The 14,031-nt window shown below is 45.7% G+C and overlaps 2 protein-coding genes and 1 long non-coding RNA gene across 4 annotated transcripts; 2 read left to right on the top strand and 1 right to left on the bottom strand.

Moving 5' to 3' along the window:
• Positions 1 to 196: 196 nt before the first annotated feature.
• LOC119137620 (poly(rC)-binding protein 2-like) lies at positions 197 to 4,919 on the top strand. 2 transcript variants are annotated; one of them, XM_037277100.1, is made up of 13 exons: positions 197 to 365; positions 1,172 to 1,294; positions 1,380 to 1,403; positions 1,489 to 1,521; positions 1,597 to 1,713; positions 1,804 to 1,935; positions 2,269 to 2,397; positions 2,476 to 2,550; positions 2,979 to 3,020; positions 3,263 to 3,335; positions 3,412 to 3,467; positions 3,559 to 3,728; positions 3,808 to 4,919. In XM_037277100.1, the coding sequence occupies exons 2-13, from the start codon at positions 1,226 to 1,228 to the stop codon at positions 3,842 to 3,844; spliced, it is 957 nt and encodes a 318-aa protein (XP_037132995.1). In that variant the 5' UTR covers positions 197 to 365; positions 1,172 to 1,225; the 3' UTR covers positions 3,845 to 4,919. The 2 variants fall into 2 exon arrangements, with proteins under 2 accessions (XP_037132995.1, XP_037132985.1); XM_037277090.1 differs by having other exon boundaries at positions 2,979 to 3,038.
• A 107-nt stretch (positions 4,920 to 5,026) lies between these two features.
• map3k12 (mitogen-activated protein kinase kinase kinase 12) lies at positions 5,027 to 13,595 on the bottom strand. Its single transcript, XM_037277080.1, has 14 exons — positions 13,349 to 13,595; positions 11,691 to 12,214; positions 10,185 to 10,368; positions 9,909 to 10,100; positions 9,450 to 9,608; positions 9,140 to 9,298; positions 8,917 to 9,025; positions 8,489 to 8,598; positions 8,142 to 8,258; positions 7,927 to 8,061; positions 7,114 to 7,834; positions 6,973 to 7,040; positions 6,594 to 6,891; positions 5,027 to 6,320 (listed from the first exon to the last, which is right to left on the bottom strand). Exons 2-14 carry the CDS (start codon positions 12,151 to 12,153, stop codon positions 6,165 to 6,167), a joined length of 2,871 nt encoding a protein of 956 aa, XP_037132975.1. The 5' UTR covers positions 12,154 to 12,214; positions 13,349 to 13,595; the 3' UTR covers positions 5,027 to 6,164.
• Positions 9,171 to 11,617, top strand: LOC119137628. The gene is made up of 2 exons (XR_005100956.1): positions 9,171 to 9,265; positions 10,267 to 11,617. It is a non-coding gene; the product is annotated as an uncharacterized LOC119137628 (long non-coding RNA).
• Positions 13,596 to 14,031: the final 436 nt, after the last annotated feature.

Here is a 14,031-nt window from a genome sequence, read left to right as displayed (position 1 = left end):
AGTCTGGTCAAGTCCTTCCTTTTCAAGTGTGGAAACCCATGAAGTTAAAATATACTTGCCATTTTTATTTATTTACTATTTAAATACCAACTATTCATTGTACCCGTCTTTTCAGTTTGGAGAAAAATAGCGAAGTTGTGTATTTTTTCTGTCAGTGGAAGTAGCGCACGCGAGGGGCGTGGCCGTCGAGAGGTCAAAGTTGAATTCAGTCTGGCTTTTGTGCGAAGCGGAAGAGTGGAGTCCCATCGAAGCACGGCGTCTTTTCCCTCTTCCCCGGATCCTTTTCAAAGTCCCTCCCGAACCTCTCCCCCTTCTTCCCTTGTCACCCTACCCACCCCCTGGACATACGTCGACGGACGGTTCGGGTAAGCGATCCAAACGCGGCGGCAGTATGTGCGTTTGGGCGCTCTTTTCCCTTTAGCTTTGCTAGGTAGACTGAAGGACAGCGAGAAGTCGCTGCTCCCCATTGCTTTTGAAGGCCGCGGGTTGTGACTATTTCCTGGATGAGGCGACGATTAAGCTAGCAAGCCGGATGGAAAATTACCGGTTATGCTAACTAGCCGATCGAGCGTGCTAGCTTGTCGCTGCCGATCTTGATGTTTTATTGGTATGATATTGTCAAAAAAGCCAAATAATCATTTGTGAAATAAGGCATAATGTTAATTGGAATCCAGTTTGTATAGTCTGGTGTCGAACTTCCATCTGCCGTCTGCTTGCGTGACAGACAGATTGTGATGTAGACTTACCTTTTAAGTGGAGGTGTTAGCTTCCCATTCGGAGCCCCCTGCTGCCTGCTAAGAAGCTCTTGGCACGAACGCACTCGAATCCCAGGTGATAAAACAATCGTTGACACTTGCAATAACCGGATAGTACTAGTAGCATATGTCGCTTCTGCTTCTCGGTACCATGAAATAGCCGGCGCCCCACGTAGACAGTGGGTCATTGTACTGCCGTGAATGGGTGGACTCGCGCCAGTCGAATGCGAAATACAGTACAGCAGTCAAATGTGTCTATCTCCGTCATTCGCGGTTGCAAAGTGCTGCAGAAGTACTTTGTCACGACCATGCAGCATCGCACATCTACACATCTTCGTAAATAAACACTTCCACTTCTTACACAGATTCAGTTGCTTGAATTGTCTTTGACATTGCTGTTTTCCACGCTTTTGCAGGCACTTGGCCTGTGACCAAAGATTCACTCGTGTATATCACATCCAGCTGCATCAATGGACTCAAGTCTCGTTGAAGGAGGACTTAATGTCACCTTAACTATCAGGTTACTCATGCATGGAAAGGTGAGTTGTGGCTGCAGACTTTTAAGAGCTACCCATTGTCCCATTTGTGCACTTATAATTTACGTTTTGTGTGTTTATTCCGTAGGAGGTTGGAAGTATCATTGGCAAGGTATGCTGTTTTGCGCATTTAAATGGATCTTGTGTACTTCTCGCACTCCTGTTTGTTATGTAAATGATTTTTGTCTCCTCAACAGAAAGGAGAGTCAGTGAAGAAAATGAGAGAAGAGGTAAGATGCAAGAAAGCGATCATATGATTCCACTTGTGCTTCATCATTTGCGACATGGCTTGTCTGTACGTGCAGAGTGGTGCCCGCATCAACATCTCTGAGGGGAACTGTCCAGAGAGGATCATAACCCTGGCAGGACCCACCACCTCCATTTTCAAAGCGTTCTCCATGATCATAGAGAAACTGGAGGAGGTTTGGATGCGTAAACTACGTTTGATGATGAGGCGAGATTCCGCCGGTGAACTTCAAGCTGAACAACTTGCGTGTGGCTTTCTCCCTCAGGACATCAGCACCTCCATGACTAATAGTACAGCCACCAGCAAACCACCAGTCACCATGCGCCTCGTTGTGCCTGCCAGCCAGTGCGGCTCGCTCATCGGCAAAGGGGGCTGCAAGATCAAAGAAATCAGAGAAGTGCGTCTTCATAATCTGACAACTCCTATTGCATTTGGTCCGCTCAAGAGTGTCCTCTACCAATCACAGTGCACTTTGCAATTGTTTTGCATAAGAGGCAAATGACCATTGAGAGGATTCAAACAAATGTCCTCTGAAGTAATACGTTTAAATTGTGATAACACCAGATTTTCTCAAATAGACACCCTGCCTCAATTCATTCATGTTGTACATGGGAATAAATAGCTGCAGCATCTTTAATGAGGTCTTTTACTCCCTCAGCCAAAACTAGCATAATCCAATTCGCCCGTGTCAAGTTTTTTATTCCATGTGATTGTTGGTGTCCACCCACAGTCAGCAGGAGCTCAGGTACAAGTAGCAGGGGACATGCTGCCCAACTCAACAGAACGTGCCATCACTGTTGCAGGGACTCCGCAGTCCATCATTGAGTGTGTCAAGCAGATCTGCGTTGTCATGCTTGAGGTAACACCTCTTGAGGGTGAAACAACCTTTTGAGATCTGCCATGTTTTACTGATTTTTAATTGTGTCCGTTTCCTCAGTCCCCTCCAAAGGGAGTGACCATCCCATACCGACCTAAACCCTCAGGCTCTCCAGTCATCTTTGCAGGTGGTCAGGTAGGAATGTCTCTGTTTGGCTCTCTACAGTAGTGGTTCTTCAACTCGGGATCCCAAATGCTCATCTCGTAGTACAGATGAAGCGAGACAATATTTGAAAACTTCACACAGCCAATAAGGTTTGACAATTTGGATGTGTGGCGACGTCAGCACAAAAGCGGCAACACTTCCTTCCACTCATGCCTAAAGCACTCAACTTTACCCACAGGACAGCCAGTCGGCTTAGAATGTCATCGACTCAAATTACTTTATTGTTGGGTTTGCAGTCCTGTCAGCCTGTTAGTCCCGTTTGTTTTGTGGGGAAAGTTGCCTTTATAGCACTTTTGTAGTGTGCATGTGAGGACCTCAAGGACAGAACCCTGATGGATATTGAAGTACACTGCGTGTGACACCGTCCCAACCTCCTAAGTGCTTTTCTCTCCTTGCAGGCATATGCTGTCCAAGGACAGCACGCCATTCCTCAGCCTGATGTAAGTGAAGGGCCCTCTGTAAGTGATCCAATATATTTGCAAGTTTGCGCCCGAGATGCTTCATCCTAGTTTTCCAATCACCTCACGTTGCCACGTCCCATTTAACGTCTTCAAACAATATCAATCCGTGTCACGACCCAGGGAGAAATAATCCATTTCATTTGTTCCTCTCATTGACGCCGGGCTGTAATCACCAACATGATATGAGTAGTATGTTTTCTGTCTGTCTGTCTCTCTGGTAGCTCACCAAACTTCACCAGCTGGCCATGCAGCAGAGTCCCTTCCCCATTGCACACGGCAACCAGGGCTTCCAGGGTAGGCGGGCAGCCGCTGCTTTCGATTGGTCCTAATGCGTTCCGCTTTGTGACCGTCTTTCTTTGCAATTCCGCAGCTGGGATGGACGCCTCTGCGCAGACTGGCTCACATGAGCTCACCATTCCAAACGACGTAAAGCCCCAGTTGTTTTCAGTCGCACGATCCTCAAACGATGTCTTTCCCGGGTTTCGCTCTGTGCTCACATTACTCTTATTTCTCCCAGCTCATCGGCTGCATCATTGGGCGTCAGGGCGCCAAGATCAACGAGATCCGTCAGATGTCGGGCGCTCAGATAAAAATTGCCAATCCTGTGGAGGGTTCCACAGACAGACAGGTCACCATCACCGGCTCCCACGCCAGCATCAATCTTGCAGAGTACCTGATCAATGCTCGGTAAAGTTTGCTTCTGGCGTTCTAGTGCTTAAACAGTTCAAAATGGTGAGTTTGCAGCTTTCTGTTTTTGTTTTTACAGGCTGACCTCGGAAGCCACCGGACTCGCAGCCAACTGACATGGAGGAGCCTCGTTCGCATCTAATGTTGCCCCCGCCCCGACTTTTTACCAAGAGGTCCCTTATTGAACTTCATGCAAAAATACTACGAACTCACTGTCTCCTCTGTTTGGGTTCGATACGCCTCGGTTGTAACTATGGCGTCATCACGATCACGGTATGCTATTTATTTATAAACTTTGAAATTCCCATTACAATAATTTCGAAAGACTTCTTTTTCTTTTTTTAATGTATATCTTTATGGTATCGATAAAGGTTCAAATGTTTTAGAAAAATCTGAAAATGCATAAACGTTTTTTTATGTCAGATTTTTCTTAGAAAATGTAAAAATGAAGAAAAAAAACACTAAACATTATAGATGGACTGTTCTTTCCCTTCCCTTTTGAATATATTTATTTTTATTTAAGACGGCTCCTTGTAAGAAGAGAATCTATTGATGATATTTGGAGCTGTGCTTCTTGAGCAATGCATTGAGTTTGACGGGTTTTTAACGGGTCAAGGCCTCAGTTGAAGTCTATTGCAGGAATAATTTGGAAAGTTTGCCATTGTATGAATTTGAAATTGTTTGGTCTCACCTCACCACCGTAATTGTCATTCCTGTGTTTTATCAGTTTTAGTTCTTGATCATCAAATTTTGACTTTTGTTTTGTATTGCATTCTGATGTGGGCGGGTGGGTCTGAATAAGAAAACAAATATTTTTCTTTTTTCCAAATTTACTAAAGACCATACTAATTATGAGGATAACGTTTGCAATGTTTGTTTTAAATAGAGAAAATATTTTTTTTAACTGCTGGGCTGGGGAATGCTGCAAGACTACAAAAGATGTTGGTCTTTCAAAATATATTATGCTACGGTAATAAATTATGATAAACTAGAAGGATAATAGAATAACAAACACTAGTTTTCTCAGATTTGTTTTTTTTTTTTGCCTGGGTCAGATTTGTATTTTTATTCTTTGCAGGATGAAGAAACTCACGTTTTGTGCACGATTTCAAACTATTGTAGATCTGGGTGCATTTAAATTGTTGAAGACTTAAAATGCAGAAATAAAAAAAAAACATGTGAGATGCTTAACACATTGTTTTACTTATCTTCTTATTCAGAAAAACACTGGCCTTATACTAAGCTTAGGTTGGAAGCTTGGATATATTGATCATGGCAAGAATCAAAAAGCACAAACCTTGTTAACCAATACATTATTTATTGTAGCTCATATTTTTTTCTTTTGATATACTTCCTATATTACAGGTAAAATGTGCAATGCAGTATAAAAACAAAACATTTCTATTCAAAGGATACTTAACATTTCAACGAGTGACCACAAAGTGCTCTACGTGTATATACTTGACCAGGCAGGCTACTCCTGCAGAAATCTTAAAGGGTCGTGGGGGACCGTGGAGGTTTTTATGAAGGCGACCAGTCCTTGAAATTCATTACAAAAACACATTCACGTTTATTAGCACCTGCACCAGTAGCGTTGCTATTTAGAGAGAGTTGAAATAAATGTTGTCCTGGTTCAGTGCATGTCAGAGGAAAGTGTTGCCGTGAGTGCAGGCATGACTTGACACTCACCAAAGACAACACTTGGGACTTACTACTGGACAATCACAACCTTTTCATTTCACGTGAACCAAAAGGTCTCCATTCCACCACAAATCCGACAACCTTTGTAAAAACCTCACGCAAGTCTTGTGTGCTGGAAAACTTAGCGGGAATTGTGTTTTACAACTCAGACCTCCTAAATTTTCCATCCGTTTTCCCCTCCTTTTTAGTGCTAACATTTATTAACATAAGGAACAGAGGAAATACTTTCAGGATTAAAAAAGTGTAAACTTCCACAAAATATAAAACGGATACATTCGAATCATAAATTATAAACATAATCATGCATTTGTTCACAGGGCTGCAAACCATTTATTCTTTGTTTTTGTTTTTTTATAAATAAAATATTTCATGGTTATTTACATTATTAGTATTTTAATGCATTAGTGTATGGGGGTGTTCCCAGAGTGGGGATGGGGGGGTGAATGAAAGGTACCTATTAGTACCTGGTACCTATTTTGACGACAAAGAGTAGATGTCTCAATTATCAGAATATCACCCAAGCTGACAAAAGAAAATCAAAAGAATGTCAGTCAGGTTTGACAAATGTGTGTCACGTGCTGGAGTCTTGCCAGCCAGTGCGCTCGGTAGCCCTCGTAACTTTGTGAAAAACGTGTCATAGCTGTGACCCTTCGTGACATGCCGCACTGGCCGACCGGTGCACTGTGACGGTGACGGTTCAATGTATGCAAGTTAGAGGTATTTAAGTCCAGGTGTCTATGGGGGTCCTGTGTGAGACGCCTGTGGTGACCCTTGATGGGCTTGAGGGGGCGGCATCCATGCTCCAGCACTGGGAGGTCGGCTCGGCTCCCCGCTGCCCGACTGGTCCAGCTCGGCACTGTCGCAGTCCGAATCGTCACAAAGGACCCGACCCTGAGGAGAGCGTGGAAGACGTTTGTTAGACTTTTCAGGAAGAAAACATGGCACTGACACTAGCAGAGCTAGAGACTGTTTTCCTTTGGGGCCTGTGGGGGAGTCAAGGATTTCTCAGGGATCCACAAACCCTCAAAATTCTTCAGAAAATGTTTCATTATACAGTATGTTTCTTACCGGAGATTATCAATTATCTGGTCTGGCACCTGGGGGGGGCAGCTCCCCCACGGGCCCCCCCTCTAGGTCCGCCAAAGATGCAGAGCTCAAGCGTACCTCATTTGGATTCTGCTCGCTTTCCAGCTTTGCTTTGGCCTGACCCAGCATTCCGTCTTTCTCTGACAGGCCATCGGAAGCCTGCGCGGGATCCGTGATGTCTGCCGGGATCTCTGAGCCCTGAGAGAGGAGGTCGTCACTGCGGTAGTCCAACCTGTCATCCGTGTTGGTGCTGACCACATCGGGGGTGCCGCTGTGGGAGTGATCTGTAGTATGGCCCTCCTCGCCATCCGAAACTGACAGGTTCTCCGAGCTGAAGGTTGACACCGACTGACACTTGGTGATACTCGTCGGACGTCTGAGGAATGTGACGCAGTTCAGGTTCAAAATGATTATTTGAGCTCAAAACGTGTGTCCGAAAAATGAGTAAGTTACACACCGTCTCCGTGGTAACTCCACCTCACTGTCAACTTCCCCCTCCTCTTCTTCTGATGACACCCCACGCCTCTGTAGTGACCATAAATTGTTAAACAGAAAAGCATTTTCTGGGCAATTCCGGGACCAAATTCCCTCCTCTTACCTGTTTTCGTGTAATAGCTGCCCTGTACAGAATGGCCGAAGGTGTGAGGTGCTGACTCCCAATTCCCCCTGAAGCCCCCCGGGGCAACCTCACAGCGCCTGCTCCGTCCTCTTTATCCTCGCCTCCGTCATGAGGCAGACGGGGAGATCCAAGAGATCCGCGTCCGGCCGTCGCCCCCCGCCCACAAGGCGAGTCGGGGCTACTCGAGAAGGGGAACGATGCTGCATCCTCGCTAGGAGTGTCGCTGCGCGGGGGAGTTTCAGTGAGATCATCCAGACCGGCGACCCCCACCTCCGATTCCCCTAATCCCGCAGAAGCGCCTCCTCTTTGGAGCCCACCCACAGGGGGATCCTCTTTTCTCTGGCCGCCCACCTCTAGCGTGGTGCAGATCAGGTCAGGGCTGGAGGAGGATATCTGCCTTTGCTGTTGCTCGGGGTCGAGGCCCCGCAAGGCTGCAGAGGGCTCCAGCAGCTTCTTGGCGGAATCAGCGGGCAAGCTGTTAACCTGGGCCGCCGTCGTCTCTCTATTGGGAGACGACTGATTGGCTTTGAGTCCTGCCAGATCTCCACTGCTGCCTTTGCCAGGCTTACGGTGGCGTGTTTTTACCCTCCGAGACCGACTGGGAGAAGTGGAGCTTCTCGTGGGGCAGTTTGGGATGGTGACTTGCATTACGGAGGAATCCATTTTGGGAATGATTACCTCAGACTTAAGGATGTCTGGCCTGAAAGAATGGGGAGGGAAACAGCAAATCAAATCTATAATCCTCACTGCAGAGAATGGGTGTTTGGTTTGTTAACTGAAATGAGATCGCACCGCTTTCCTGAGGGCAGTTTCTGTGGGACATTTCTCTTCTTGATGAGCTTGTCCATGCTGTTGGAAGAGCTGCTCTGCCTGGAGCTGTGGTGTTTAAAAAAACCTGGATACTTTTTATCCAAAGACTGCTCCCTCCTGCAGATAAACATACGGCAAGTGACTTTGTACAAATTCCGTTCACGAGCCAAAGACAAAATGTTTGAATTCGGTCGAACCTCTGCAGCTCTTTTTCTTTGAGCTCCAGCTGCAGCATGACGGCACTGAGCTCCATGTAAAGGTTGTTAGCTCTCTCCAGTTTCCTCTCATAGTGTTCACGAATGTCTAAAGCATGTCTGACACAAGGGGGGAAAGCTGGGTGATGTCATCGTGCATCCGCATGAGAGACTTCCAATCCTCAGCAACTGGCATGCACTCAAGTCACTTTCATTCACCCTCGGGCATGGATAAAGGAGTGACATCAAGAAATGGCACAGACTCCGTGACAAGTGGCCTCATTCGTGACGTGTGCGCAAACACACTAAGAGCACAACTTTCCAAATGGAAAAAAAGAAAAGCCCCAAACCTGAGCTCTTCTCTGCGTCGGTTGATCAGCTCCTCATCGAGTCGGTGCAAACAAGTCCCCTCGGATTTAATCTTCTCAAAGTGCTGTTTCACCTCCTCTCGCCATTCAGCCTGATGTGAGCAGATTTTTTTTTTTGATCAGCTGCATATAGTTAGAGGCTGACTTGAGAGGTGGTTCTCTTTTGTTGGCACACAACAGATCAGATGACTAAGCAAGACTGTGTGGGTGATTGGCTGCGTGCATCCACAAATACTGTAGACTGGATGTACATTATACAGAAGCAAGCCTGTGTTCTTCACAATATCCAACCAACAGCTTTTGGGATAAATGAAATGACACAGAGATCACAAAACCAAAAATTCAGACACGCCCTTCAAAATCAAAGTCTTCTTAGAAGACAAACATTCGACCGGGTTTGTCAACGATACCTGCGACTTGAAGTACGTCTCCTGAGGAGTAGACAGAACGTCAGCCGACGCTATGTCAAGATGGAGAAGGATCTGACGGAACGAAGGCCGGTTCCTGGGTTTGCAGTTCCTGCATAAATCCAGATTGAACCCAATAACCATCGTTTCAGCTTTTACTGTATCTATTTATTTATGCCTCTAATCCTCTGCTCTGCCTCACTTCCAATATCCACTAATTGCCCACCAGCATTGTCTGAGGAGGACCTTGAAACCATCGGGGCAGCTCTCAGGTACGGGCAGCTGCAGGCTGTTGTTTCCCACGCCCCAGATGATGGCTGATGAATCTACATCTTTGTAAGGGATCTCTCCGGTGAGCATCTCCCACAGCACCACTCCAAATGACCTTAAAGTCAGGTTCAAGCTCCAATAAACAGTCTCACGAGAAAATCATAGAGAATGCAAAATCAAAAATAAGTACTAGTAGCAACACTGACTAGACGATTTGGAACGTTATCCTCACTAGAAAGATAGTCGGTTACAAAGATGGCACCTACCAGATGTCGACCTTTTCTGACACGGGCTCATTCCGGATGACCTCAGGAGCCATCCAGGCTACAGTGCCTGCAAAAGACATCTTTGTGCTCTTGTCGCTGAGCTCCTTTGAGGTTCCAAAGTCCGAGATCTTTACCAGGTCATCGTGTGTGATCAGCATGCTGAAAAAAAAGAATATCAAAGTGCTTTTACTGTCAAATATCCTGTTCTTGATAATACGGTGCAGAAACATGTGATTCTTGTAATGCTACTTTTTACCCAAAAGTACAAAAAAGCCACGTCTCCATGTGTAAGCGTCAAATATTAGCTAGCAAGTTAAAAAAAGTGAACATTTTCTTTGTATTGATAGATTTGGACAACCAATTGTAGCACAATGCTACCTCTGCTGGTTTGGAGTGTGACAAACGGATGACAGAAAAAAGCAGCCTTAGAAAATGTAATGGGGTGAATTGCTAACTTACTTCGGGGACTTGAGGTCTCGGTGTATGATTTTATGAAGGTGTAGGTAGTTCATGCCTCCTGCGATGCCCATGGACCAGTCAACTAGGAGTGAGGGGGTGATTTTACGACCTGCCCTCAGCACCTCGTATAGTTGCCCTTGGGCACAGTATTCCATCAAGATACAGTAACAAGGAGCCTGGGTACACACGCCCCTAGACAAAAACACGGCAATTCCATGAGGACGCTTAATGATCTGGTAAACAAATGGAATGTAGGAGAACTGGAGGAGAACCTACTTGAAAGTAATGATGTTGGGGTGCTTGAGCTTGCGAAGATGTTTGATTTCAGTCTCCTTGATGTCTCGTACTTTCTTCACAGCCACATCGTCTCCGTGGAACTTGCCGAGGAAGACGGCACCCTGCGCCCCGCTGCCCACCCACTGCAGGTCGGAGATCTCCTCAAATGGAACCTCCCAGCTTTCTGAACAGAGACCGGCAAATAGAAACAAACTAAGAAGAAACATTCCATTCATTTCAGACCCTCCAATTTGAGTCAATGGGTTCGGAACGTGCTTCACCACAGAATGGGCATCTTGCAACGCGCAGGCTGACAAATAATAGCGATTAATTAAACAATTAATCAAATTAATTAAACAGACAGACAAACAATACTGTGATTAGCATAATCAGCAGTGTTGTTCTTGTTGAAAGAAAATGAATGGATCTGTCTTCCACACCTTAAATAACAGAGTTCTTGGCCACTAAAGAGAAATGCAGCAGGCAGAGCCAAAGAGAGAAGCGAATCTATTCTTCATGAGGTCCACTGAAGTGTGAAGCTCTCTGGAGGCCCGCTTTAGCAGAGACGGATGCACACGACGTTTCCCCATAGCTAGCTGCTAAAACTCACTCTGTCTGATTTGTGTCAACAGACAACAGTGGCAAACTGGTGAGAGACAATCTTTTTTTTTTTTTTTTTTTTTTTTTTTTTTTATAAATATGTTCATTTAATCCTCCCATCATGTTAGCCCTGAGAGGATTGTGAGACAGCATTCAGTCGGGCCTATTTGGAAATGTTCTTACTTCATTTTAGCTGGTCGACGAGTGTAAGAGTGATGATGATGATGATGTAACCCTGACAAAATTGAGGAAATATGTTTTTGGCAACGAAGAAAACAGGACTGCTGTTAGCAAACACTTGGAGTCACTATTTTTAAAAAACAAAGGCCATGTCCAAAATCTTGAAATGCTACTAGATTGAGACCTGACTTTCAGCGGTCACATCAAATGACTTTGAAAAATATCTCCATACTGAAAGGGTTGCAGACCAGAAGAAGCTTTGCCATGCTTTTATTTCCAGGGTCAATTAATGCAGCCCAGGTTTCCAAGCAAACACGGTGAAGCGGCATTTAGCTGTTATGCTACACGCAAATCGAATAAGTGATATCAGCCCCAAGTATGAATGATTTTAAATCCAGGTTAAAAACAAAATTTTATTTTTCACATTCCATCCTTTGATTTTTTTTAAATATTTTGAAACTCAATTTCGTTTTTTCTTCGCTCTTTTGCTTTTGAATGTCTTTAAATCTTTAGTTTGTAAATATATTTAAACATCAATCTTCATTCTTTTAGTATTTTAACAAAATATGAACTTTTGTTCTCTTTGCTCTGCCTTTGAATATCTTCGGCTGTTCACATTGAATTGGCTTGTGTATAAAATGTGCCAATATGAATTGCTTTGCCTTACAAACTATTTGTCACGTGGTGCCAAGCATCCCGAAGCACAAAATTTACAATATCACGTACCTTCATGGCTATGCTTGTGCTCAGTGGAGTAGGCCTTCCCGATCATGGTCCACACAGGTTTTAGACATCCAAACAGACCCTCCAAAAACCCTCCACTACCCGATTGAAACCGAATATTCTCCGAATGGCTCCGGACGGCGCCGGCCTCCGGACTGTGGCCCGCCTCGGCCCCACTGCCACACTGGCAGGCTTCATGTTCGTGTAGTTTCAGCACACTGTTGTCAAAATGGCCTGAAGGTCCATCACTGGGCGTGGGACTGCTGCCTCCCGGTGCCCCCGACCCACCAGTGTCAATTGACAGCACGTTTCGGAGGACACACTGTGTGGGGGTCAGGTCCGTTTCCGGGGTGCAGGCTGGGGTGTCACCATCAAGTCTTCGATAAGGGGGTTCTGATACCGGGGTACTGAAGCCTGACAGGGAGGGGGAAGGGGCACGGGGCTCATGGATACAGGTCCCACTCATCAGGGGTTTTCCCAACCCAGCAGGTTAGGGTGGATGGTGGATGGACAGTGGAGAATATGACCTAAAGGTAAAGATAATGAAATGCATTGTTATTAGTGAAACACATCTCTAATTCAAACATCAGGAGATTAAATCTCGGTAGCCCAGTGGTAGTACCATGGCAGTAAGCATGTCTACATCACAGTTTGGTTTAATTGTCGGCCTTCTCGTGTGTGGAGTTTGCCTGTCCTCTTCATGCTTGCTTAGATGTTTTCTTACAGCTACCTCCTCCCACATTCCAACAACATACATAAGGATAAGCATATAAAATGGATGGATGAAAAAAAGGATCATTTGGGCAAAATAATCACACATTTCCAAAAGGTAAGCCATGTCTGAGTCGTGCAGAAAATCCTCATTCTGCTGCCTATGAATGGAAACTCGTGCAACCTGCCCAGTGGAGCTATCAACCAGCGTGGAAATGGGCTTTATGAATGAGTCGACGAAAGCATGGTGCTGCTGCTGCTCTGTTACCTGCACTTCTTCGCGGAGATGACGGCACACAAACCCCCACCACCCCCAACCATGACTCCATGCATTAAGTATGTGCATGCCTGGAAAATGATGAATTGCATAATCGTCCCCGTGAGGTTGTTTGTGTGTAGGAAAGGAGGGGGGGCTTATGCCCATTTCACACAGTAAATCACACAGCGGCTCCGTGACTTGGACTGCACCGTCGCATAAGAAGAACCACGGCGAAAAACAGAGCGTAGAAATCAGGGAATAAACAATCAGTGGGCCTTTGAGATGCGCGTACTCGCGCGCGCGGCCATGCATGCATGCATGCATGCAGTAAACTCAATCTTAAAATAACCGAGGATGTGATGTTGACAGTCAGTAGTCGAGGTGCAGCGTGCATTGCAAGCCACTACGCTGCGTGCCAAGTCAAAGTGCCGCAGCGTCGGTACATTTACTCAATGTTGGCACCGGCGCAAATGATACGGAATGTGCGCTTTCTCGTCACACACATACGATCTTCAAACAATCAAGCAAGCAAGCAAGCATCGTCGATGGTTCTTCGTTCGTCTATAAACGGCATCGTTTATTGGTGTAGCGTGAGCGGCGCCGCACTGAACCTCACGCGTAAAAGCACGCACTGTGATTCCAGACCTGGCGTTTCGTTAGCATTTAAGCGGTCAGGACGACATTCCCATACCTTTCAGCTCGCTTGTTGTCGCGTTGTCAAGTGAAAGGGTGGACTCGGCTTTCTCTTATCCTCACGATGAACAACCAATCGTCCCCCCCACCCCCCACCCCTCTCCCGTCCGTCTCTTCTATTTCTCGTCCTGTAATCCAGCAGTTTTATGTCGCCGGGACGGTTCCCAGCGGGCAAATGTGTATCGATAGCTGGGGACCCATGCAACGTGCAGGCGCGCTGGGTTTCGTAGGGGGGGAGGGAACTGTCTCACTCCCAGTGCTGAATTGACGTCACGTAAGTGACGGGATGCGCCGCGAGAGGGCGCTGCACCACCCCCAAAAAAACGGGATTACTGCACTTGGCTTACCTCATGGCAGCAGAGGTGGCCAAAGTACTCGCACTTTGTACCTAAGTAGAAGAACAAACTTTACAGTTAAAATACAAGAGTATGTACAGTTACTTGTTTAAAGAAAAAAAAAAAAGGGTTGGGGGAATATCTTGCTTCTCATAATCTGTTGCTGTTGTCATTAATAGGCCCTGGTTGACATTTCTCTCTACCGTCACTGTCACTGTTTCTTTGTACTAAAATCTTAATCAATCAATTTAACTTTTTTTTATTATTGCTTATGTAACTTTATTTATTACTGCTTATATCTTTTTATTTATGTCTATGTCGTTTGGAAAGGTAACCAACCTTTTTT

Source organism: Syngnathus acus, chromosome 2 (assembly GCF_901709675.1).
Source record: "Syngnathus acus chromosome 2, fSynAcu1.2, whole genome shotgun sequence".
In the NCBI taxonomy this organism is placed as follows: Eukaryota; Metazoa; Chordata; class Actinopteri; order Syngnathiformes; family Syngnathidae; genus Syngnathus; species Syngnathus acus.
Note: the sequence above shows the minus strand (reverse complement) of the source record. Positions and strands in the feature narration are given on the sequence as shown.